At 35.9% G+C, this 26,886-nt stretch overlaps 1 protein-coding gene across 1 annotated transcript in view; it reads left to right on the top strand.

The window, feature by feature from the left end:
• The window catches only part of LOC128680121 (uncharacterized protein), a 48,984-nt gene that overhangs the window by 11,001 nt on the left and 11,097 nt on the right, over positions 1-26,886 (top strand). Inside the window, exons 2-3 of the mRNA XM_053762960.2 lie at positions 19,975-20,142; positions 24,781-24,897. Coding sequence (XP_053618935.1) covers positions 19,976-20,142; positions 24,781-24,897 — 284 coding nt within the window. The 5' untranslated portion in view covers position 19,975. The remainder of the gene's footprint in view (positions 1-19,974; positions 20,143-24,780; positions 24,898-26,886) is intronic.

Below are 26,886 nucleotides of genomic sequence, written 5' to 3'. Positions count from 1 at the left end.
TCCAGTGCGCCAGTCGTCGTTGGAAGATTTTTCATCCTTACATATAAAAGAAGTCTCCATGTCGCGTCGGTCTGTATGAACGCAATTAACTCAAAAACTACTCGACGGATTTTTGTACGGTTTACTTTTATCGATAATAGCTTCATTGTTTCTATATTTGTGTTGCGACCCTAAATATAAAACATAGCGAATGGGCGCCATTATTTCCATTCCATGTGAAAAGAGTACGTTATACTGCCATTTGCGTATAGAAAGTCGAAAAACCCGATAAGGTTCTTGCGAAAATTAAAGAAAGTACAGATTGGGCATGCGAAGTGCTCAGAAATTCTGTAATGTTCTCGAAAATTTCTGTCCTTGAAATATTCCGAAAATCTCCTTTTCTTTTCTTTCTTTGAAAGTCTCAGAAATTAATGATAGTATTACAAAAATGTTATCCTGTTTTCTCCACAATAAATTTATACTAATATAATAAATGAAAGTCTGTGTAAAAGTAGTTATTTTTTTCAGCATTGAATTGAGGTAATTTTTGTTGTCAACAAGCGCTCCAAGCGCTAGAGAGTGACATAAGCTACGTTTTGCCGCGCTAAATAAAAATATTTTCCGCATCAAAATTATTTTGCAACACGAGGCTCAATCGGGTGTCAACGATTTTCGTATGAATGGCGCTGATATCGATCGATGGACGAGAGGCATTTTAGGTTGATTGCTGTGGAACAGTGTGGAACGAGGTGGGGATCAGTTTTGTTCCAAACTGATCCACACCTCGTCCCACACCTCGACAGGCTTTGGTATGTGTGGAAAGAAACCAAATCATATTTATGCCAGACAGAGTTATGTCAGATTGAAGGTTTAATCAAAATGCATTTTTGCAAGCTTTTATTTATATATAAATATGTATATATTTATGTATATATTCCTATATCTATTCGGGTGGAGTCATAGAACTAAATTTTGAAGCAGATATCTTTAACAGATTGAGCTGAAATTGTGTACACAAGTTAAAATGATAAGCATGATGTGATGAGGCAACTTGGAACGGCTCCAGACGCAGGTACTCAACGGTTAACTGCACATTTCCAATATTTTTTAAAATTCAATCCATGGTTTTAATGTATTTATTCCATTGACAAAAATAATTTACTAAATTTAAATAATGAAATGAAAAAATAAAGTAGGTTCCTACTTTAAACTATAAATATTTGTTACTCAGAAAAAATACACAGTTACTTAAAACAAAAACAATATCTTTCGATTAAATTAGATATTTTAACATCACATTGATAATATTTAATGACCAAGTTAGTATTTGTAGCTAAATGTCAAATACAGGAACTTTAGCAATATCCTTTCGATGGATTAATTTCATGTTTATATCAACTTATGTCATATTCTCGTCGTGAGCAGTGCAACGCAATATTCAGAGTAAGCAATTACTCTGTGTTAACAGTGTGTCACGCTGTTCGCTTGTTTGTACGCTGCGAGTTCAACAGTCATTTAGATATTAAATTTTAATATTTAGTTAATTAAACAGAATATGACGAAACGACCTGCGTGTTTTGTTTATCTTTGTAGACGTTGTAGACCTGTTTTGTGAGTGTCGTCGGATGTGGCTGTGACGGCGGGGGTCAGCGCAAAAAACATTTAATTTTGAAGATACGGCTGTGATTTCACGACTGGTTGCCAGCCTCCTAGGGCATTCCCTAGGAGGGTTAAGGTTCCCTAGGGTGTTCCTTAGGAGGCAACAATATCATCATGTTGTTGCCTATCGACTGTCGAAGCTTTAGTTTCCTCGTGTGATCCATCAGGAGGATATGAAGCGGTTTTAGTTCCGATTGAGCATATATGTATATATTACGCAATTAGGTATTTTTTCATTAAAAAAAAAACAAGTTTATTTATTTCAGTGCTAGACACAACAAAGAAATACGATTTTCCCTGGTACAGTCTACAGTACATCAAGTTACCAATATTCATTGCCAATTCGCCGCTATTATCGCGGCACAAAGATTTGTGCCTTGTAAATGCCGGGTATATACACGCGGTCGACTGTACTAAAGACTTCAGAATATCCTACAGGAATAGGTCTATTAAGGCGCTGCACTGCGCGTAATGTAATAAAAGCCTCATGAGTCCTGGGAAATAGGCTTCAACATTATTATTGCATTGCAACATGCACTTCATTAGATTAGTCTCCTACCGTAGTACAGCCAACAGCAGATCAAGTTACCCCGCATGAACCCCTATGGCGTGTAATAGTGGCGAGAATGGATTTGTGTAGGTTGATGTAATGTTGACGTACCTACAGGTCTGACACCCTGGGATGCCGACGACCGTACGAAGAGGAGGAAAGAGCGGGAAAATTTACCGTTTCTTGTTTTTTTTTTTCAAAAAGTCCTTGGTTTTTTTCCAAGATTTATTCAAAAATTTCAAGAAAAAATAATGGATTTTTTCTATCAATAAAACGGAGAGAGAAACTTTGAAAGAAACTGAAAAGTATTGTTTTTTTGTCACAGAATATTGTTATTGTATTGAAGGGTATAAATAATGATTTGTTTTCACTAACTTAATAATATTTACATATTATTAAGTGCGTAATAAAGAAAGTTTATTATTTCAACAAAATAGACCTTTTTAGATAAGTATACCATGTAAAGCAGGAATAAAAAAACACTTCAAAAAAAAAGAACATAAGTGTATAAGAATCACATAAAAAATTTTCAGACAGACAATATTCCCAGAAAATATGTAATATTTTTTGTCCGATGATATCAATAAATACCCTCCAATCATTGAAGCATTATTTTATTGAAACGAAGGATGATTTCGCCGAGGCAAAGATATTGCAAATTAGAATTCACAAAGGGAGTCACTGAAGGTGCTCCGAGGACGCCCTTCAGCGGCATAGCTATCGATAGGTTATCCGGTGTCGTGCGCCCGGCTTCCAATCTCAGGGGGCCCTCGGAGAACATTATTTTTCAACGCACAAACAGAGATAATGTAGTTTATCGTAGAAAATATACAGATTCTTTATACAGGATATTTATTTAAACATTTTTACAATATGCTCAGTCAGCGAATGGAATACAAACTCTTCTAAAATAGTGAAAAAACTTACATAAAAAATAGTAGTCGTTCCGAAATGCCAGTAGTTTGTAGCTTGTGAGAAATAACTATTTAATATAAAAATTGACTTGAAAAAATGCCTGTGAAGGTCTAATTTCTGAATGATTTGATTTGATATCCTTTATTTAATATGGTACCTAGATTAAATGAAGGACAAAATAAGAGCTGTATCTCCTTGTGCGATTGTCAAAATGATGACTGAGAATAGACAGACATGAAAGCATGGATTTAGTAAGTTCTTCGTACAACGAGTACCTACTAATTCCATGCATGGAAGCCACTCCACCGACAAGAATAATGCCCATCAAAATGAAATGAAAAACATAAAATTTTGACGTTATCTGCGGAGCCTTCTTTTAAACTAGGTATGTAGTGATAGTGATAGCGAAGACACTAAATTTTACGGGTTGGGCTTCCAAACAGTTTTTGAAGCAGGGCATATAATGCCGGCTACGCCACTTCTTCTGGCGGAGGACGTTTTTATCCGTTGCGTAATTTTTAACCCCCGACGCAAAAAGAGGTAAAATAAGTTTGACCGCTAAGTGTGCCTGTCTTTCTGTGTACGTGGCACCGTAACTCATCAACGGATGAACCGATTTCGATGTGGTTTTGTTATTTGATAGCAAATTTTAATGCGGTGGTCCTTAGTTATGTTTGATCAAAATCCATTCAAAAGTCGTAGCGAAATTGATATTGAAAGTTGGGGGTTTTTAATTTGTCTAACTTGTATAAAGATCTAAGCATATATATATATATGTATATATGGGCTCATATATATATATATATGGGCAGACAGCGGGAAGCGACTTTATTTTAGTATGTAGTGATAGTGGTTAAATTAATGTAAATTAATGTGGTCATATTCCCTATTCTCAGGTAAACGAAGAAGCAAAGCGTAGCTAATAAAAGTATCGCCATGATAACATTAGCAATACTGAAATAAATGTTCCATTACTGCCTAAGTTGTAAAGACGTGGGCGACCAAACAATCACATTAAAAGGGACAAACTTTACGCAAACAAGGCAAATTAATTTCGTTTGTTGTTTGTCGAAAATGGGTCATGAAAATAAAATTTTTTGACATGTTATTTTGGTGATTAAAAGAATTGATGTCGTGGCCCGGCCGTTGATTTGGCCAGAACGCCATATGTCCGGCCATATCGTCTTTTTACGATATGTCTATTTAACTCTGTCCATGTCATTTGACGCTAACCGTCTGACGATTCGACCACCGATTCTTATTACATTATCGCAAGACAGTTCGTCGATCTGTGGAGGGTTCGGTATACATTGCTGGTTTTTCGTTGCGGTAAATAAAAGCACTCATACTAACTACTCAATGTACATGCATTCGTGTCGGCATCCGTCCGAGTTCGGCGTTTTGCCGGCTGTATTAACGGGTGAAACTTTCTAGTTTAACTAATTTATCTTTATACTTGCTTTGCCCGCGGCTTCACACACGTGAATTTTACACGGGAACAGTTATTTTTCCGTGATGAAAAGTTATGTGTTATGTCCTTCTCCATACTTCAAACTATATGTATATCAACTTTCAAAAAGATTCATTAAGTAGATAGAGCGTGAAGAGACAAACAAAATTACTTTGTTATGGATAATATTAGTTAGGATCATAGATAAAATAATTATCTATGGTTAGGATGCTAAAATTCCCTAGGGAGCGATGTCGAAGGACGCAGCTAATAAAAACCAGAATCTTAATCGCGTTTGACATAAATCCAGAGGAAAAAACGACCGTTTTAATGATAAAGGACGGCGACCACTTGTTGAGGCAGTTTACATAAGCCGTACTAAGCTGCCAGCTTAACCTGATCCGCCCTTGCCCTTCTAACCTTCTCAATTCAGGCCCTAGAGGGGTTAGAGGAAAATTCTCTAGAGGTTACGTTAAAATGGCGTTGTAGAAATGAATTAATTTCGGTTATTTGTATATTTAGTTAGTTAAATATTGTTTCTCTTTAGGCCTCATCAAAATTGCTATATGATATCGTTTATCTAAGTTTAACTTGTTCTATAGGAAAGGGCCCTGCCTCATTGCTCCGTTGTCCTCCGATGTATGGTTGTCCATTGATGGATCAAAGCACGACAACGCTGAAATTGTATGGAGTTTATACAATTTCTGCGTTGATCACGAAAGGAGCAATGGGTCGCGATAATAGTCTCTCTCGGATTTTCCTTTGTTATCTCCACGTGTTTTTTGAATGTTCGTCTTTATCTACCAACCGTACTTGAAGTCACTCAACACACAATCCTACTAATAATATAAATGCGAATGTTTCTGAGGATGTGTATATGTATGTTTATTGCTCTTTCACGCAAAATCTACTGGACGGATTATTATGACATTTGGTACACGGGTAGAATATAACCAGGTATAACACATAGGGAAATTTTTATTCCGAAATTCCCACGGGAGCGCAGGCCCGGGGCACAGCTAGTAGCTAGTAGTACACATAAGATAAGTATACCTATATTTACGGGATAAACCTTTTTTGATGAAGTATGTATGTAAATAATTTACCATAACGCTGTTGGTTTGCAATTAAAAAGAAAATATCTTCATCTTCAAAAAGACTCTTCTCCGCCCCACATCGCCGCTGAGATCGTAATTTTCCGAGTTTTAAATCTAGTTCTAGTGAATGGAGCCGTAAAATATTAAACCCATCAATCTTGTAGATTAGATAACAGAATATATTTCATATTACACCAACGGCCTGTCCCAGCTTCTCTCGGGTAAAAGCATTACAAATTATACACTTAAAATCTTCCTCAGCAATCACACTATCTATTAAAAAATTCTGCATCAAAATGTGTTGTGTGGTTTCTAAGTATCTTAGCGACAGGCAGACAGCGGGAAGCGATTCTGTGATTCTAATGTCACTCTCCAGGTCTCCTACTATCTCCACACAAAAAACTACCTCAATCCAATGATGCGTTTTGAGGTGAAAGAAGGACGAACAAACACACTTTCACAAATGTGAAAGTGTGTTTGCCGCGGGCAAAAGCTAGCATATTTGTAAATATAAATATACTAGCTAAATATAAAAATAAAAGCTAGTATATTTGTAAATATAAATATACTAGCTTCCCGTGTGATTTCCCACGGGAGCACATATTTTTCGGGATGAAAGGTATCGTATGTCCTACTTCGTCCTTCAAACTATATGTATGCAAAATTTCAAGAAGATTAGTTGAGTAGATAGAGCATTTAGAGGTTACAAACAAATTTACTTTCGCATTTATAATATAAGTTAGGGTTGTTACCATAGATAAAAGAATTATTGTAACTAATCCTTTCATTATTTAGGCCAGTGGACCTGTAACACAGGTTCTTGGGAAATCTATCACGGGCACCAGTCTCCACAATTTTAGTTGTATGTATCACTAGCTGCGCCCCGAGGCTTCGCTCCCGTGGGAATTTCCGGATAGAAAGTACCCTATGTGTTATTCCAGTTTATATTCTACCCGTGTACCAAAATTCATAACAATTGGTCCAGTAGATTTTGCTTGAAAGAGTAACAAACATATACACACACATACACACATAGATTCTCACAAACTTTCGCATTAATAATATTTACTAATATTACTAATATAGGACAGGATAATAAATTAAGATGATTATTAATCTAACCTTGTAATTGTGGAGAAAATAAACATTTATTATTATAATAAAACTAACTGTTTCCCACGTCTACACCCGCGTGAATTTTACACGGATAAGTCTGTGGGTACAGAGGCCGAAGTGCGGGTTTGCCTTTCACTTCTCACCACCGAATTGATTCGAAGTGAGATGCAGCGAACCAATCACAGTGTGCAACGTCAACCATACTATAATGTGATTGGTTAGCTGCGTCTCACTTCGAATCGATTCGATGGTGAGAAGTGAAATGTAAGCCCGCACTTCGCCAAAAGTTCTTTTTCAGAGATTAATGCCTACATCAAAGGAAATAGGTTCCTTTGATGTACATTCCAATTAAAAGTAAATAAGTGTTACCCTTGTACTTAGCTTCCCACTTACAAGATTTTTATTTACACTGTTATGTTGTGTACAAAAAAAACAATTTTAAGATATATAAGTTATATGTAACCTCAACGGAATGAAGACGAAATATTCGGAGTTTATTTGTTATCATAGCTGGTTCTCAGAGAGATTCAACAGCTTTATTCATTAGTTTTACTATATGACTTTAAAATATCTAATCTGTATTGTGGTAATGTCTATTTTATGAATATTTATTTTTGGAAATGATTCCTTCCACATAAAAATTGACGGATCGTAATGACAGCGCGGCCGCAGCAGTCGAAACGCTCAAAGAACCATTATTGTTATAATTAAAGACATCGCGCTTTGCACTTGTGCTTCTAATGTTTTATTATTTTATTTTTATTTTATTTTGTATCTCCTTTTATGGTATTCGCGGAAGACCAGAGTCGTGGCTCACACCATGACATCATGCTAAGCGAAGACGTTTTTTCTTTCTTTCTTCTTTCTTTCTAACCACCATTGTTTTAATCTTGGAATTAGTAGGTACTCCGTAGTACCATGGAATTAGTAGGTGCGCGAAGTACTTACTAAATCCATGGTTTTAATATCTAATTTGTGAGGCCGTTAGTTGCCTTTTTTAAATTACGAATTCTGCAGTTTCATCTTCTTGCTCTCACTGTGGTCCACATTCCGTGCTGTGACGCCGAGAAGTTTGAGGTTACCGTAGAGAATAAACCTTTAAAGTTTGACTTTATAGGGCAGATTGTTTTAGTTGTCAATGTTGACGTCTGCCTGTTTGTCTAACCGCGATAAAATCAAAGACGACGCACGAATTTTCATGCGGTTTTCACCAATAGATAATCCGATTCCATAGGGTTAAGTGTAGTAGATTAAGGATATAAGTGTATAATTTATTTCGTTTTGGCCCGAGCGAAGCCGAAGGGCCGTTAGTGTTGAATGAATGAGACATAGTTTGTTGTCAGAATATGTCGATTAAGGGACAGAACTATAAAATGGAGATTCTTCCCACATGCGATGGGCTAACAGACTTTCACAAATTTTTCCCGTCATTTATTTAATCTCAAATCCACCAAATATTATAGTCACATGTTTATCTAGTGTGCCATAAATTTTCAAGATCATTTCTTATTTTTCTCTAAAACATACTGTTAAAAATGTAACGACGGCGCTAATGTGTGGCTCTGTCTACCCCGTAAGGTATAAAGACGTGACATCTATATGTGTATATAATATGTTGAACAAATAAAACAGCTATATTTACTGGAAATGAGTGGGCAGCCTCAATCTTTTTCAATATGCAGCTCGCGCACCTCGTTAGCACAGAATCTAATTACTCTAGAAGAATAATTTTTAAAGAGACTAATGGCTGAGCCTTCGTGATAAACATCTTTTTGAATGTAGCCATTTGTTACAGAAAAAAGTTTTCCTTTTTTTTTATGTTTAACTAGCTTTTTTTACACGCAGCTTCGGCCGCGTTTATCTCGTGCTTCCGCGCTTTACTTATTATTGTGGTTAACTCGGGATCTAAGCAACGTATCGCGATAGTTAGACCATCCGATATACAACTGTGAAATTGCATTCAATTCCATCCAGTAGATTTTGCGTGATATGCGAACAAACATATACAGACATATAGAAAATCTAAAAAAAATCTTACTAATAAAATTCAGTCTTTGTTTAAAACAGCTTCTTAGGCTATGTGCCCTTTAGCAGCGGCAGTCCCTTATGGGCAGTGGTACTATTTTAGGGCGGGGACAACACGCCTCAAATATCTTCAAAACACCGAAAGCTCCCAGCATCTCACGTCGTCTGGTGTATTTTACCCGACTTCGTTACGGTAAGTGCTGTTTTGTCGTTTCACGACTCGCTAGCTGTGTGTGAAAGGTGGAAGCGGTTAAATCGAGCACTTTAAAATTATGTCTTGTTCCTCTCTTATCGCGTTCCCGGGTACATTCGGAGCTGTGATGCCCGCGTAAAAAAATTAAAAAAAAATTGAAAATTTGGCTATTATAACCGGCTGTCTGCCTGACGTCAACTATCTTTGGGGATTGTTACCTGTAAGCTGCTAAGTCATCTGTCCCTTAGTCGCCTCGTACGACATCCACGGGAGGATATGGAGTGGTTCTATTCTAAGGCGCAAAAAAATTAAGCTAGTGAACTAAATTTGTCAACCAGTGAGTAGTGGTTCTATACTGAGGGTAGAAAATCTGTACCAGGGCGCATCAATCGATTGACTTACACTACTCCATAAAAAACAAGAACCAAATAACTACAAGTATTAATTAACAAAATTAATCATGGCGGATTAAATATCTAATTACAGGCTATTTAGAATCTCATTCCGTCTGTTCTTCTATTCCCTATTTATCAGAAACATTTGTCTTCAGATAAAACGCTGCCGGAACCGAACCGGTTACGGTAATCACAACACTGTATAGACCGGATCGATAGTGTGAAAAGGGTTTTACAGAGCAAATACGTTCGTATTGATTGTGTACTATAAAATCGTTTTGTTACTTAGGTTATTACATAGCTTAACTAGCTTTTGCCCGCGAATTCGCCGGCGTGATTGTTCCTGCCGTGTCTAAATATTTAGACTGCTTCTGATTTCCCCGTACTTTTAAACTTTGAACCCCCTTTTACGCCGTTGGAGGATGAATTTTGAAAAATACTTTCTTAGTAGATGCCTACATCATAGTAGCTATCTGCACGACAAATTTCAGCCCGATTGGTCCAGTAGTTTGGGCGTTGGTAGATCAGTCAGTCAGTCACCTTTGCGTTTTGTATGTAGGTAGATAAGTATCTATCCTATTATATGGTCGGTTACTAACAACTATTTTTATCAGCACTTTTTGTGTATATTTATTTATTAGATGTTGCCCGGACGTTCGCTTTCGCTGCCGTGAAATTTGAGATAAAATATAACCTATAGCAATTTTGGATAATGTACCTTTCAAATGGTGAAAGAATTTTATAGTAGCTGAATCATTATTTTTATGTATACTCATACTCTGCAACTGTTTATGATTTAAAACCAAGAATATAATACGTCAGTACAATTTATATATTTTCTCAATCATGATTAAACAAGTAATTAAATTGTAAACTCGAGAAATTCCCATTTTATTTGAATTGGCTACAAAATCGTTACAAACATATAAATCATTAGGCGTTGTCCGGGGCTTCGCTCTCGTGGGAATTTTAAGATAAAATATAGCCTATTGCAATCTTGGATAATGTACCTTTCTAATAGTGAAATAATTTTTGAAATCGGTTCGGTAGTTTCGGAGATTACCCGCCTCAAAAATAAAAACTCACAAACGCTTACCTCTTTATAATAATAGTATAGTGTAAGCTTGGAATTGAAACATTTATTCCAGTTTTTATAATCTTATTAAACCGTTTTGAAGTACGAAGTGCATTCACAAGCAACTATCCGGATTTGCGGCTTTATCGCCTTAATCCAGCTCAGGCACACGTTCAAACGAAATCCAACCATATCACCTACAGTACAAGGACGTTTTGCCAAATTTGCGAATTCTTTCATTGAGAAACTCGCCATTTGCGTCAGTGTCCTAGATTCCGGGAGTTTCAACCACAGACATGTAGCGTGATAGACAACACTTCGATATTCGTGATAGACAACAGTGGGCGAAGTGCTGGTTTGCATTTCACTTCCCACCATCGAATCGATTCGAAGTGAGACGCAGCGAACCAAAACATTTGCGCCATTGTGACGCAACGACAACCACACTGCAATGTGATTAGTTCGCTTCGCTCTAACCCCTCAGTATGGAAACCAAGTATATTTTTTAAATTAAAATCGATTATCTGTGTATATAGGTAAAACTTAATAAACATAAATTATGAGCGGACGCACGAAATACACGCGGGTGAAGCCGCGGGCAATAGCTAGTATCATATAAATAACAATAACAGACTTCGATACAGCAAATACCAAACATTGAAATCCGTGTAGATTTTCCGTGATTGAGTAACAAAAATCTTCGCGTTTATTACTCTACAGGTCGACCAAACTTTTTTACAAATTTATTTCGTTAAAATTCATGTTATAATACTTCCTACGGGAGGTATTATGACATGGAACTTTGTGATTGATGTTGAAATCTCTGTTGAAGTATTTGGAAAGTCCGCAGGACTTCTCTTGAGAAAACTTTTAAAAGTTTACCAAATAGCGTGGTGGCAAATCTCCTTGAGCCTTTCGAAATGAGGAAACTTCCACCTGGGTACCTGATATTTCGTGGTAATGTTGGAATCGAAGTAAAAAGTCTTCATTAACGGGTATTTCTCAGAAGGCCGAATGAAACATGTCTAAACTAAAATTTCCATAAGTTAAAATTTGTAATTAGCAACTTAGTAATTTTTTGTATAGTAGATAGGTATGATAAAAATATTCTTTTTATATTACAACAAAATATTAAAAAGTAGCTTTTGCCCGCGGCTTCGCTCGCGTGTATTTTCCACGGGAAATATCTTTTGTTCCGGTTTGAAAGGTACCCTATGTCCTTCTCCATATTTAAAATACGTGGATGCAAAATTTCAAGAAGATTGATTGAGTAGATAAAGCGTGAAGAGGTAACAAACAATTTTAATAGTATCTGTCTATACTATTATTATAAAGAGTTTGTATGTTTGAGGCGGGTAATCTCCGAAACTACCGAACCGACATCAAAAATTATTTCACCATTAGAAAGATACATTATCCAAAATTGCTATAGGCTAAAATTCCTACGGGATCGAGGCCTCGGGCAACATCTAGTAGATTATAAAGATTGGGGAGCTGAATGATTGTGACACTGGTGTACAAAAGGGTTGGGACATCTTTCCTTTGATTGACATTTACAATTTGCGCGGGAAGAGAAAGCAGCTGGAACATTCCGTGTTTTTATTTCGCTCCCTACATAGAGTACATTATCAATTTTATATATAGGTCCATTAGGATTAATTTAATTCCCTCCTACGTCCTTCTTATGACGCAAATTTCTCCTCGGGAAAGTAGAACTTGTCCAAGCATTTGTTGACGAGACCAAGGAGTAGGGAATCGGAACAGAGGCAATGCTTTTAAGGAGCGTTGATTGTTGCCTATTTTTATGTAGGGTTCTACTAAAGTAGGGTTGGCAAAGGCGATTTAAATAAAACTAGCGGCCCGTCTCGGCTTTGCTCGGGTTAAAACATAATAAATATTATATCTTATACCCCTAAACCTTCTTCAGGAATCTCTCTATCTGTACCGCCTCTATCTGTTCGCGATTAACTCAATAACTACTCGTTGAGCTCGTATGTCGCTCTTTCATCTGAGCGTATTACCGGTTTCTTCCACAGCCGTTGAGCGTCGAAGCCCAGGGTCCGCTTGCCTACTTTTTTGCCTCAACGTCGCACGGTCCCTCGTTTTCAAAGCATTGGCACGCATCACCGATCAGTTCAGTATGTAACGGCTAAAATTACACAGCCATTATTCCCATACCAAAATATTCCCCTCATAAGTTACACAAACAGTGATCTGCATGTTTTCTTTCGTTATGAAAAATACGCGCGGGAATTGCTCGCGAAACGCTGCGATGAATTTAAAGCTTTCGAGGACGCACGACACGACCGGTAACAGTTATTAGTTTATTATTTATTTAACTTTATCACAAAAAAATAAACGTGGATTCAAAAAGCATAGGGCTTTTTTCTGCCGATCAACCCACAGAGTGATGTAGTTACAACAATTGAATTTAGTTTATGTCTGTTCACACCAGCTGCTGTGTAGGTATATAACGAGTTTCCGTAACGCACGCAGCCACACAGTCGGCGTAGGTCATCCAAATACCTACTTGTCTCCTTGGTTTCTAGTATATTAAATTACTATTACAATATCTTAATAAAATGATAGTTCATTGAGCTTTTAAACTCGAGACGTGACAGCACGATAAAATTTAAGACATCTATTGTATCGCGAAGTGTGTTGCGTATATTTTTAGTGTATAAATAAACTGTTAATATTATGTTACGCTCGTCTAATGTACATATAATTAAGTAATATTAGGTTTATCTATAAGTTTCTATATTCTTAGGTATTACCTGAAATGTCTGCTACAGCCGTGAAATATTTCATGTGTGTTATTCTCCCGTATGTTTCCTCTGTACGTGGTCCGGGTGTTAATGTTGATCCCAATATATCTCGGGAACTTCTCGCAACTTCCAAGGTCGGGATATAGATGTGTGGAATTTTTACATTATAACCATGGGCTGGCAGGTAAGGTGACCAACTTAACCTCTCTCTCTCATCTTCTTGTATTATCAGTGTCATAGTTCCGGTTGTTAAAGAGTTTATTAAGGAATAACCTTTCAGGTCAATGGCGACCTCCGTGGCTTAGTGGTCATCACGTCCGTCCGCGCTCTGGAGGTCTGTGAATGCAAAATATTGCACCCGTTCGAAGCCGGGGCTGAGCGATAGCATATACTAAAATTTCGTTCTAATAATGACTTTGTTAATTTGTATTTAAACATCTAAATATGACGATTAAATTTGTTTATGTAAAGGTTTATATACAGAAATTCCAATTAGATTATATCCCATATTTTTCCCTTTCAGAGACGAACCACTGATCTTTATTTATTCCTAGACTAAATACACGAGATTTCATGTAATCTGTATTACAAACTAGCTCCACCCCAGGGCTTTGTTTTCATCGGAATTTCGGGATAAAAAGTACCCTGTGTTATTCCAGGTTATATTCTACCCGCGTACCAAATTTCATAACAATCCGGCCAGCAGATTTTGCGTGAAAGAATAACAAACATACACACAAACTTTCGCATTTATAGCATTTGTAGGATGTGAATTTTTTCCAAATTGTTTAAAGTTTTATTATCATTTTAAACAAAATTACATTATATTACACTAGCTTTTGCCCACAACTTCGTATGTTTGTGGGAATTTCAGGGAATCTCTTCTTAGTGCTCTCTTACACTTCCCAGGGAGTGTTTAGGCTCTCTATGTTGTCTGTCAGTCAATCATTCAGTAACGGAAGACTTATATATATATTACAACGCCACAAGCCACCTTTTAATAAAGACGTAAAACACAATCTTACTTCAGAATAACGATATGACTATTTTTTCACAAATTTAATTTATGCCCCTGTCCAGGATTTTAGTTATTAAAGTCTTTGGATCAGATGAAGCTCCCGCCACTTACAGTTAAAGCGAAAATTACTATACACATTAAACTAAATACAAACTACTTCAAAACAGAAAAGTGCCGGCGTTAGTGTAGGGTCGCTCAGGGTGCAGGATACAAAGGGGCGCCCCGGAGTTAGGAATGATCATTTTTCGATAGCGCAGTTTCGATTTATCCGCCTTTTAAAATTATAGATAGACTACATGTTGCCCGGGGCTTCACTGTCGTAAAAATTTTGAGATAACCTATAGCAATCTTTGATAAAGTAACTTTCTAACGGTGAAATAATATTTGAAATCGGCTCGATAGTTTCGGATATTACTCGCCTCAAACATACAAACTCTTTATATTAAGAGTAGATTATACAGGAGTGTGGCGTGTGCTCCCACCCTAGAATAACACCAACCAATAGCTGACAGGCAACTAACATTCCCAATAAGGGATGGTTATGAAATCACAACCAATTTTTTAACTTCAACTTTTATTCAAGATTAGTTTTTTAAATTGATCCAGAGCTTCGTGTAACAAGCGAGCCTTTAGTTATAACAAATATTTATTTTTGGTGGCATTTCGCGGCCATTTTGAATTATGGGGGGCGCTATAAAAATTTAGCCCAGGGAGCTTGTAGCGCTACTACCGTCACTGAAACAGAGCTTCATTAAAACTGCTAGTTTGACTGAGTAAATAGCTATTATTTACTCTTGCAGATTCGCTTCAGAAAACATTAACTCTCCGTCTATCTTTGTCTACCTCTATATAGTTCAATTAAAATACACAACTAGTATTATTGAAAAAAATATGATTTCAGAATGTTATTATATTTTAATTGAATAAAGGGTTGACAAATTGGAATTATTATGTCATTTTAGAGATTTATTAACACGCCCGCGTTAATTTTCCACGGGAACAGTTAGTTTTCCGTAATGAAAGGTACTAGACCCTATGTCTCCACACTTCAAACTGCATGTAGATAGAGCGTGAAGAGGTAACAAACAAACTTACTATCGAATTTATAATATTACTTAGGATTCTCAGCGAAATTATTATTAGTACGTTCTTAGCTATAAATAATATGTACCAATATAAATTATTATATCATGAGTGTCTAATATTCACTTGATAAGACGCGCGTAATTAATTAATTCTTGTCTATTAATGGATATCAGCTGTATATATAGACCTTATCACGGATAGGTTATCTAAATATAGCTAGTAAGCTATTTGTTTTAAAAGATGTATGAATATTAAACAGAATTTAAATAGCATTAAAGGGTGAAATTCTTCCTATCCCAATAATATTATAAATGCGTAGGGCTGTGAAGATGTATCTATGTATGTTGTCTTTAACGCAAAAACTACTGGGCCGATTGTTATGAAATTTATTACACGGGTAGTATATAATAAATAATAAATAAATAAATAAATATATTAGGACAAATCACACAGATTGAGCTAGCCCCAAAGTAAGTTCGACACTTGTGTTATGGGATACTAACTCAACGATACTATATTTTGTAACATATACATATATAGACAAATATCCAAGACCCGGGCCAATCAGAAAAGATTATTTTCCATCATGACCCGATCGGGGATCGAACCCGAGACCTCTCGGTTCAGTGGCAAGAACTTTAGCACTGCGCCACCGAGGTCGTTAGATCTCTGGACATGTGATACTTTTTATCTCGAAATTCCTACGGGAGCGAAGCCCCGGGGCTCAGCTAGTTGTCTTATAAATATTCAGGATACATAAGTTTCCTAACATTTACTGCATTTTATGAGTAGATTGTATGATGAAACTGAGTGGGTTTCTAATGAAATCAGTTTCGAAGAAAAGACTTGTTTTGTTCGCCCATACTAAATAGGCTAATATATTGCTAATATATCGAACTCAGTAGGGAAAGTGGAAATATGTATTTCTTCATTCATTATCATTTTTTAAAATGTTTTTGCATATCATGTACTCATTGTAATCCATACTAATATCCATACTAATGGAATCGCTTAAAATCATAATGAATACATATAAAACTTCCTCAGGAATCATACTATCTAACAAAAATCCCCGCATCAAAATCCGTTGCGTAATTTTAAAGATCTTACCATTAGACAGACAGCGGAAAACGACTTTGTTGTATATGATGTACCTACCTACCTCGTGAAGTGATTAGAGCTATTGATTTTCAAAATTGGCAATTACACGCAAGTTAAAATAGTGCCTATTCACTCTTGCCATAAAGATCCCCAACTTTTCGTCTAGATTGATTTTCTGGGAAGTTTTTGAGAAAGATTTCAATCTACAGCCAATACGTCAGATCACAGATTAGTCCAACTTCTGTCAGAGTTTCAATGACATGTCTGAAACTTAGTCACAGATCGAAAATATAACTTCACAACTATGATAATATGTTATCCAGAAGTTAAGCGTCGATATTTATTAAGTTCCATGCGAATCAAATGTCATAATTTATTTATTAATTCATAAATAACTTACATCTAATCTAATGTTTTGTCTCGTTCTCTCAATGTCCTCCAAATGTTAAAGTGCGATAGTGACGTAACATACTTTAGCTTATAGTATGCTTTCACTTGTTTTTTTAATGAGAGTTAACCTTTATTGCTCAACTTAGAAGTTAACATCAGGTTTACTTAAAAATCATATAGCATTCTCTGTCAGTCAAACACTCAAAATCATCATCAAAACAGTCCAAGTAAGAGAGAAATTAAACATAAGTCTATACAAAATCAAATCTTAAAATAAAGACTGGACACTCATACGAGTGCATCGATCTAAATATTTTTTAATTAACCTTGGCTTCACTACGTAGTATAAACAAAAGTTGCAAACGATTTTGATGGAGTTTTCACTGTTACTGAAGGATTATACATTATAAATGACCCTGTGCGAAGCCGGGCCAGGGCGTTAGTATAAAATAAAAAATACTATTTAGTAATGTGTAAGTAAAGTAAAAAAAAACACGAGTAGTAAGATCGATAATTCGTGTAAATGAGTTGAAAACTATTGTATATATTTCTATATACATTTAATTCATAGGGAAATCCATTAGTCCCTTGGATCTAAAGTCGTGCCTTCTCCACTCGAATACAGACATGTCAAAGAGAGCCAATACAGGATTGAATTCTCGATGGATATTTACTCATGACGATTATTCAACGGCACTGAACAAATACACATCCGCGACCCTCGCCCACTGTATAAGGTCTGACCCTTTCTTTATTTACTCATGAATAAAACGTAACGATACTAAGGGGAAATGGAAGAAACAGTCCATTTTGGGATATTTTCGTAATAACTTGGGTCCGGCCACTAGGCTCACTTTCTATAAGTTTTTCGGAGTCTGTCTTCAGTTCTCCGACGGTCGTGTCGTCTACGAACGGCTCTACGGAAATACATTTTCTTTCATATTTATTTGGAATTTTGTTGTAAATTTTCGGTGTAATACATACTATACTATACTATTACCGAGTAGGTAAAGCAGTTCTTGATGGGTGCATACATAATCGATACTATAATTCAATTTACAATGTCAATGACCTACGCTATTAGCATAAGTGATTATACATAGATAAAAGTAATTAATATATTTATAATAAGTAGAAGTGGTTGATGGTTTTAATAGGTTTGAAAACAACTATTTTTGAGCTTTAACGTCGTAAACGTAATTACTTAAATAACTGCATAATTACTTAGTAAAGTTTCCAACAAGTCAAGTCACAATGCAAATCGCGAAGTTTCCCAGCGAACAGCGATAACACAATCCCCATTGAAAGCTTCATACAAACTCATACAAAGTCATACAATATGCAACTTGTGACGGCGAACTACCGGATAATCTGAGTACTGTATTGACGCGCGCTTTATGTAAAACTTTGAAGGGTGGAGAACAGATATTAATTTCATACATCATACACACTTCTATATCCATACTACGATACTAAATATATGTAATATATTTATATATATAAATGGAAAAGGGTAGACTCAGAGCGGCCGCGCTGTCATTACGATCCGTCAATTTTCTTGAGGAACAAATAATTTCCATAACTAATCATTCATAAAATTAACAGTACAGATTAATTATTTTAAAGTATAAAACTATATCTTGATTTGTTAAAATTTGAAAAATTGTAATGACAGCGCGGCCGCAGCGCTCAAAACGCTCTGAGAAACCCAAAAGATTTTTTATCAACTTTTATACGACTTGCATTGTATGTTCTGATAGAATCTTGCAGATTAATTTTGAAGCAGATATCTTCAACCGATTGAGCTGAAGTGTACACATATTTAGTTTGGACGACAATGTATTATTATGATGAGAATGATAGCGTACCCAGGAACGGCTCCAGACGGAACTCCTGAACGGTTTACTGTGTGTATTTTTGTCACGCATTGAATGTAATAAGATCTCTCTGACAACAATAAAAGGTTGTGTCAAAAATATATTTTTTCTCATAATCATTGATGTAGTACGTACCTACCGTGCGTTCATATAAGTATTATACGATATACTCGTATGTAGTGAGGTATATCTGGAAAAAATACTTATATGAAATTCCAGATTTACTTTATACGTCTCTCCCATCACTTGTTTCATAATCTATTTTTCATATTTTGAAGATACAGGGTTGAAATATATTACCGACCACCTCACTTCAACCCTCTTTGGGAATGTTATTGTTTCTTATCAATTGTTAAGGCTTTTTATTTCATAGTCCTTATAACATAAATGTTTTTATTCTAGGGCGGAAACCACACGCAGTTTAAAATGTTATTTAATCCTCCTAAAACTTCCTTATATCGGATTGTAATTCTGATAAGGTTAAATTAATTAACGATCAACAATACTTTATAATATAACCTTATGAAACTTTCATTATCGAGTAAAAGCTTTAAAAGCCATTATTAAACCCGCATGCGGCATTTTTTTTTCGCAGAAAATTAATTATGAAATACGCGATTTTGTACAAAATATTTTAAGCATATTATGCTCTTAAATATTTGGTTTTGTTTGACATGAGACCAAAATTAATGGTGTCAGGATTTTTATCTGGAAATTTGTTTAGAAGGACTAGCTACGTCTGCGGTGATTATGGTTTATTTAAAGACACTACACACATCTGGGCAACACAGACGGAAATCGAAGGAATCTTGCTAGATTCCTGGTCCGAAGTATATTTATGGTTTTTTATGTGAGCTTCGTTTCGATTCGCCACGATCATGTCTTATAGTGTTTATCAGGCAGGTACTTTCTATATAAATCATCACGATCTGTACAATATACAATCATGTGTTTAATATTGGGAAGTTTACATCATACCTTTTGATAAGCCTTCATTCCTGCCTGCGCTGCGGCCTTGCTGTCATTTCAATTTTTTGAATTTTGACCAAGGCAAGAATTAGTTTCACTATTTGACTTTAAAATAATTAACCTGTACTGTGGTAATTTCAATTTTATGAATAATTGTTTTTAGAAATTAGAAAATGAGATTCGTTTCTCAAGAAAATTGACAGATCGTAATGACAGCGCGGCAGCATCGATTGAAACGGTCTGAGAAGCACCTTTAAGTATCTTTCAGATTGATAGACTATTGTATTGATAAAACTTTTCCCTTGTTTCAGGATGTGGTCATTTTGGCGTGCGTGGAGCGTGTTGGTCTGCGCAGGAGTGGTCGCCGCGCAGCGCATCGACCAGGAGCCGCTTCTGTCTCCGCGTCCCGCTCGGGTGAGGGACCGGGACATGGGCAAGCCGGACGAGCCGACTTGCGACCAGTTGAAAGCCATGTGGAGGTGTGTAACTGTCATTTTGAAGTTAGTTAAGTCGGAGTATGAAGTCAGAATATCAATAGCTCACCTGCCTCCGTTCGAAGCATTGGTAATCCAGTGGTTAAGACCGTCCGCCTGTGATCGAAAGGTCCCAGGTTCGAATCCTACTCGTGCCACATGAGTTTGTATACGAATCTGACTCATGTACCTATAGTAGCTTTCATCGACCACCATTTGCTTCCGGTGAAGGAAAACAACGTGAGGAAACCTGCACACTGGTGGGCAGTTCAATTTCCCTAGTGTGTATTTACGTCAATTGACAAATATATAGGTATTATTTATAAGTAGGTATCATTAAAACCAAGTGGACAAATTATTTATGTCATAATTTTAATGTAAAAAAAGTTTGTATATTCGTATTCATTGACTAGTTTATAAAAAACCCCCAACGTTCAATATTCATTACGCTACAACTTTTGAACGACTGAACCGATTTTAACCACACATATCTAAGAACCACCGCACAAAAATTTGCTATCAAACAAAAAATCCAAATCGGTTCACCTGTTCACGAGCCGGTGTCTATCTGTGTACGTGGACACACTTAGCGATCAAACTTATAACACCCCTCTTTTTGTGTCGGGGGTTAAAAATTGTCGAAAAATATATTTGTTATGAGGATACAACGTTTGAGCCAAATATTTTTGTCGCTTAGATAATCATGGGTCTGATCAATATCTTTGGTATAAGGAATTTAAAAACAGAACGCCATCAGCACTAAACTAGATAGGTCCTTTTTTACGTGTGGAACGACAACGACCCTCGTACCATCCATCCAGGTCCAAGTCAACTGCACACATTTGTCAACCGAAAGAAATGCTATAAGTATTTCTCAACTACCCACACGACTGGTAACAAATAGTCAGCTACATGACACTATGCGACTCCGCGACCTGAAACTAATGGACTTATCCGTCACGCTGCGCGGGATTGATATTCAGTGTGACAATTGCTTTAGTGCCTAAGGCTGCGTTGTAACTATCAATTTAGACCTTAATTTTAAACTGCGCTGAAAAAAGCGAAGAATGTCATTTTTATCTAAACGCCGGTGGCCAGGTATCAGTTTTAACGTCAAACAGCAGGTTTAACTGTTATGTAAAGCGGCAAGGCCGTACCATCCTTTTCTCGAAGCAATTTATTATATTATCATTGGTTAACTCCTTACAGGGGGCTTCGCTCAGGTTACAACAATGAAAACACCTAAACCTTCATCAGGAATCACATTATGTATTGGTAAACAAACACCGCATGAAAATTCGTGCAGTCTTTTTTGAGTTTATCGCGAACAGACAGACCGTAAGACGCGGCAGAGTATTTTTAGGATAAGGATAGTGTTTGATGAATAAAATAAAATAAAACCAAAGATTTGTGTCGAGCTGAATGAGCTCTTTGAAGCATTCTTGTCTTACTTTTTGTAATCCTCATTCCATATACGTTTGGCTATGTTTATATGACCGGCCGCTTGCCGGACGTCAACCCTCTTTGGGAATGCATATTAACTGTCACAGCGGATTTTATTCCTTTAGTCGCTTCGTTCGACATCCACGGGAAGATATGGAGTTGTCGTATTCTAGGTCGGAACCACACGCCAAAAGTCTGACTTTTTGGGTCGAACGATAAACGTTAAATTCGTACTTATAATACAAGTGTTATAGTGAACCAAGGAAGCTAATTTATTTTTGGAACTAAAAATGTCCCTTATTTAAATATACGCGCTTAGAACGTTCTTCTTAATAGTCGTATTCCTCATGACTAAGGGTCGTGGTTATTACATGGAATGAAACACACGTAACAACTTTCTTGGCATTTTTAATGGAGTGGTATGCCATTCATGTTCACAAGTGTGCAGGTTTCCTCACGATGTTTTCCTTCACCGGAAACAAGTGGTGGTCGATGAAAAATACTATACATGAGTCAGATTGGTATACAAAGCCATGTGGCACGAGTTTTTAACCTGGGACCTTTCAAACGTCAGGCGGGGGCCTTAACCACACCTCCATCGCTTCTTAGGACTTTAAGTGGTATAACAACTATTTAAGTATTAAGATATTGTATATGATTTTTACTTAATGTCTGTTCTGTTGCCTTTGGAAGTAAAAAAAACGTTATTTAATCACAATCTGATTGATCCCAGGGTTCATATTTCCTACCTTGTCACAAGCACATTAGTATGACACACTAAAACAAATAGCCCAAGCTTTTCTTAAGCTATTTATTTCTAATTTATTTTCACAACTAAAAATATCCATATAAACATTTTTTAGAAAGACATTTTTATACATAGTAACCCGAGATTGGAATTCCTGGCAAATAGTCATGTCGTGCCGGACATTCGGGGCAGAACAACCGGAATGAAGCCACATTACGAATGCCTATTTCAGGTGGAATTCGCTCAATCTCTCTGCTGTAGGCTATAGTGGCCTTAGACTCAAGAATAATTTGAATAATTTAATTTTTTGTTAATATTTTATGAAAAACAAAATTCTGAAAATTATTGTACGGGGCACCGTTAGCTTCGTGTTCTACTTGACAGATATTTATTTGAGGATTGTGATTTGAGGATTGGTTTGTGTCCAATGATTGTTATAATTACATCTCAGTATGATAAAATATACAATTACAGCCAAAACGATTCAAATTCATTATCATAGTATAGACCGTTTGTTTTGGTATATTATGTACAAAATCAAAATTAAATCATTTATTCAGAAATTCAGAATTAATTATCTAATCATTTATCAGCTTTTTCACGTCATATTCTAAATTAAATTATATTTATCAAAGCTACAAACTACTAGCATTTCGGAACGACCACTGCTGAGAAGAAATGCCGAAAGAAACTCATTCAAACAGTGTTGGTCCCTGGTCATGCTAGAAGGGCTTACCATTTTTTAAATATAAATTTGTATACATAAAAGAATATAAACTATTAGGTAGCTACTATATATATTTAATAAAACTGTAAATGGGCTATGTCAGTACGTACAAAATACTTCACGGAATAAATGCGAAGCCGCGGGCAAAAGCTATTCTTGACATAAATATTTTTATAATAAGTGCATATACATATTAAAACCTTTGCACATTGCAAATTAATAAATTTATATCAATTGTAATGTGCAGCGATATTGATTTTTAAATAAATAGTTGAGTCAACTAGACACATTACAAATGTTTAAACAAATTTCGTAATTCATTCAAGTCACACGTGCAACTGGGTATTACAAAATAAAATATTTCAAAACAAGTACAACAATTAATTGAATTTCTCCCAAAGTTACGTCGATTTATTGCCCCAGCCGACACAAGTGCTCTCTAATTCAACTCATTGTACATAATTAAATATATGTCATAAATCAAGATGGCTGCCGCGGGTTACTGTATCGTGACGTCACGGGCAGAGATGGTACACTCGGGTATTAATCGGGGACATTTTTACACCAGGTGCAAACTGGGATCAGCCGCTAAATTTATTATATGTGTCGTATAATGTTTCTTAACAGTATGACTTTTACTCACTTTGTATTTATCGCACAATGTCTAATTCGTTAAATATCTATCGTCACGGGGACTGAAAATATAGATATACATAGAAAAAAAAATGTTTTTGAATTTAATAATGAGATGAAAAAGTTCTGGAATTCCCCCCCCCCCCCCCCCCGCTCGATTCCAGTTTTTTTCATCTAATTACTGTTCTCAAAAATAAGTTAAAAAGCATATGTGACATGTATAACAAATCCATAAACAAAAATTTGGGTAATATTAAATTTCGTTTGTTAAAAGTTCACATGGTGAGTTGCATCGTCAAATTTTACATTGATTTTAACCGGCGGCGCGCCGCTGACGTTTAGACAAAATGGCGTACTTTGCGTTTTTCTGCGCACATTAAAGTTAATATCAAAGTTGTCGGTGCAACCCACTCATAGAGCACTTCATGTTACTTTTATTTTAAATGAAATTGTAGTAAGTATTGTGATTTTAAGAATCAATAATTTTATTCCAAGTCTCTGTTGCAATGTCTTGCGACAAAGACGGCTGTTTATTGGCTGCGTTGGGAAAGTATATTTCTTTTCTCTTTCGCTCGGTGGTTTTGGCGAGAAAACTGGACTGCAATAAGAAGCTTTAACTTTATTTAATCTGTACCAAAATAGGTAGCAATATTTTTGTAATTTGAACTCGAAATACAACCGAGTGCATATGACATGAAGTGCATGTATGATGCACAAAGTTTGTTTGAAACTGCGTAGTAACAAGCAACTGCAAATGCAAGGGAAATGCGACCCGTATTTATTTTGTGAAATCGGAAAATCGCATCGGGTACGAGTAGAAATTTAGTTTTGTTTCTAAACGATTTTTTAATATAGACATTGTAGTTTTTTAGAAATATTAGCTGCGCCCGGGGTTTCGTTCCCGTGGGAATTTCGGGATAAAGTACTAAATTGTGTACGTGGTCGTGTGTATATGTTTGTTACTCTTTCACGCGAAATCTACTGGACGGCACTTTCCCCGAAATTTCCACGAGAAGCACCAGGGCGCAGCTAGTATAGATATGCATATGTTGATACTCGATACATATTGCATTACTGTTATCCTTGTCCACAGATTCTCAAAGCGTCAAGCGCGAGCGCCGGAGATCATGAACGAGGTGAGCTCGTACCGTGACCCGCTCATGTACAACGAGTGGCCTGTCTACACTGCCATGCCCCGGGCTGCACCCAGGTGAGGACCAGCTGACGATAATGCCGGCTATAGGTACACGATCGGCGAACGAGTGTTGTCGACATGAATTAACTTACTTTATGTAGTTCGTATGTGACGTTTAGAGGTAGCTTTAACTAACACAGATAAGACAAAGACAAAGATTATTTATTTGCAAAAACATGAGTTTACATTTTTTTTACAATGTGGTGTTAAAAGAAAAGCTTAATCCTACATGTTTCACCGTCCACGGGTATGCAAATTTAAATGGAGAGCATACTATCATCCCACAAAACAAAATCGAATAAATAAAAGTAACTAAATTAACTAAATTTTTATCTAAATCTATCATTAAAAAAATCGTTCAAATTATAATAACATTTATCAATCAGCAAGGACCTGAGGTGCTTTTTTAATAAATTTAAATTCTGATGTTTAATTTGTTGTGTAATTTTGTTATAAATTTTAGGTGCCATACATACAATACTTTTACTGAGTAATGCCGTTTTAGACCCTTCTAAAAATAGTCTATAATTATCCCGATGATTTCTTAACACAATATCACAAAAGCGTGGGAATAAATGAGCATTACATTTAACAAATATTGCAACCTAAAGTATGTAAAATAAATGAAGTGTTAGAATTTTATGTTGTTTAAAAAGCGGCTGACAACTATCAATACTTTGTAAACCAAACATTGCGCGTATACAATGTTTTTGCATTTTGAAGGCTAAATCCTTGCCTGTAGAATTTCCCCAGGAAATTATTCCGTATCTAAGAACTGATACAACTAAATCGTGACATGCAGTAAGAAGGAATTTCGTGTTTAATTCATTTGATAACTTAAATAAAACATACGCGGAACTACAAAGTCTTTTACACATAACATCTATATGATCTTTTCCAGTTTAATTTTGAATCTATTATTATCCCCAGAAATTTAGTCGACGCAACTTCATTCAAAATTTTACCTTGATATTCGACTTTAAAACTTTCTCTATTTTGCGGTCTTTGACTAAAATGCATTATGTTGGTTTTATCAAGATTTATCTTCAAGTTATTATCATCAAGCCGTGTTATAATTGAAGTTAAAGTTGAATTGAAATCTAATTTGTAAAGATTTATATCATTGTTACTGTACTATCATCAGCAAATAATGTCATATTATGCTTCGTCGTATTAGGAATATCGTTTATATAAATTATAAAAAGAAGGAGCTCAAGAACGCTACCTTGTGGAACACCATATATTACTGAACGTTCCTTAGATAAATTACGTTGTTCAGTTTTAGTTTTAAAATTAAATTTAGATATTTCGGCAAATTGTCTACGATCTGATAAATAAGATTTCGTAGTAGTTATGAAAAATATTTACGAAAACGGCTTATGAGATTAGAACTGGTTACTAACGAGCTAAGGCACAGACATTGATAACTTCTAAATCTGTGAGCTAAGGTTATAAAAAATATATTTCATTTTTTTTTTGTAAAGTAACATCTTACAAATTTGCGCGAAACCCTCCGTGCGCGTCCCTCTAACTCGCTCTTGATCGTTTTATTAACTGGTAGTTTTAATAATCAGAAATCAGAGCGTTTCGACCGATGCGGCCGAATTTTCCTGAGTAAGGAATCATTTCCAAGATCAATCATTCATAAAATTAAAGTCAGAGAGAAGAACTGATTCTTAACTTTGTTAAAATTTGCAAATATGTAATGACAGCGTAGCCGCAGTGGCCGAAACGCAATGAGAAACATTTCTGTTGTGATGAAATGAACTTATATCGCGTGAGATTCGAGCCTATATATAAGCCTAAATATCTGTAGCTCGTTGTAACCCACAGATAAAATTAATATATTTATTTTATCTATGTTGTAACCGAAGTGTGAGTTATTTTTATTGTTCTCTTATTTCACTTATAACCAGCTTTTATCCACCACATTTCATCATCACCCTCACAGTTCACTGGAGCGGTATTTTATTTCGGTATGAAAGAAGTTTTGTTACATATATT

This window comes from Plodia interpunctella, chromosome 23 (genome assembly GCF_027563975.2).
Source record: "Plodia interpunctella isolate USDA-ARS_2022_Savannah chromosome 23, ilPloInte3.2, whole genome shotgun sequence".
NCBI classification, from domain to species: Eukaryota; Metazoa; Arthropoda; class Insecta; order Lepidoptera; family Pyralidae; genus Plodia; species Plodia interpunctella.
The sequence above is the reverse complement of the archived record's forward strand: the minus strand, read 5'-3'. Positions and strand labels throughout refer to the sequence as shown.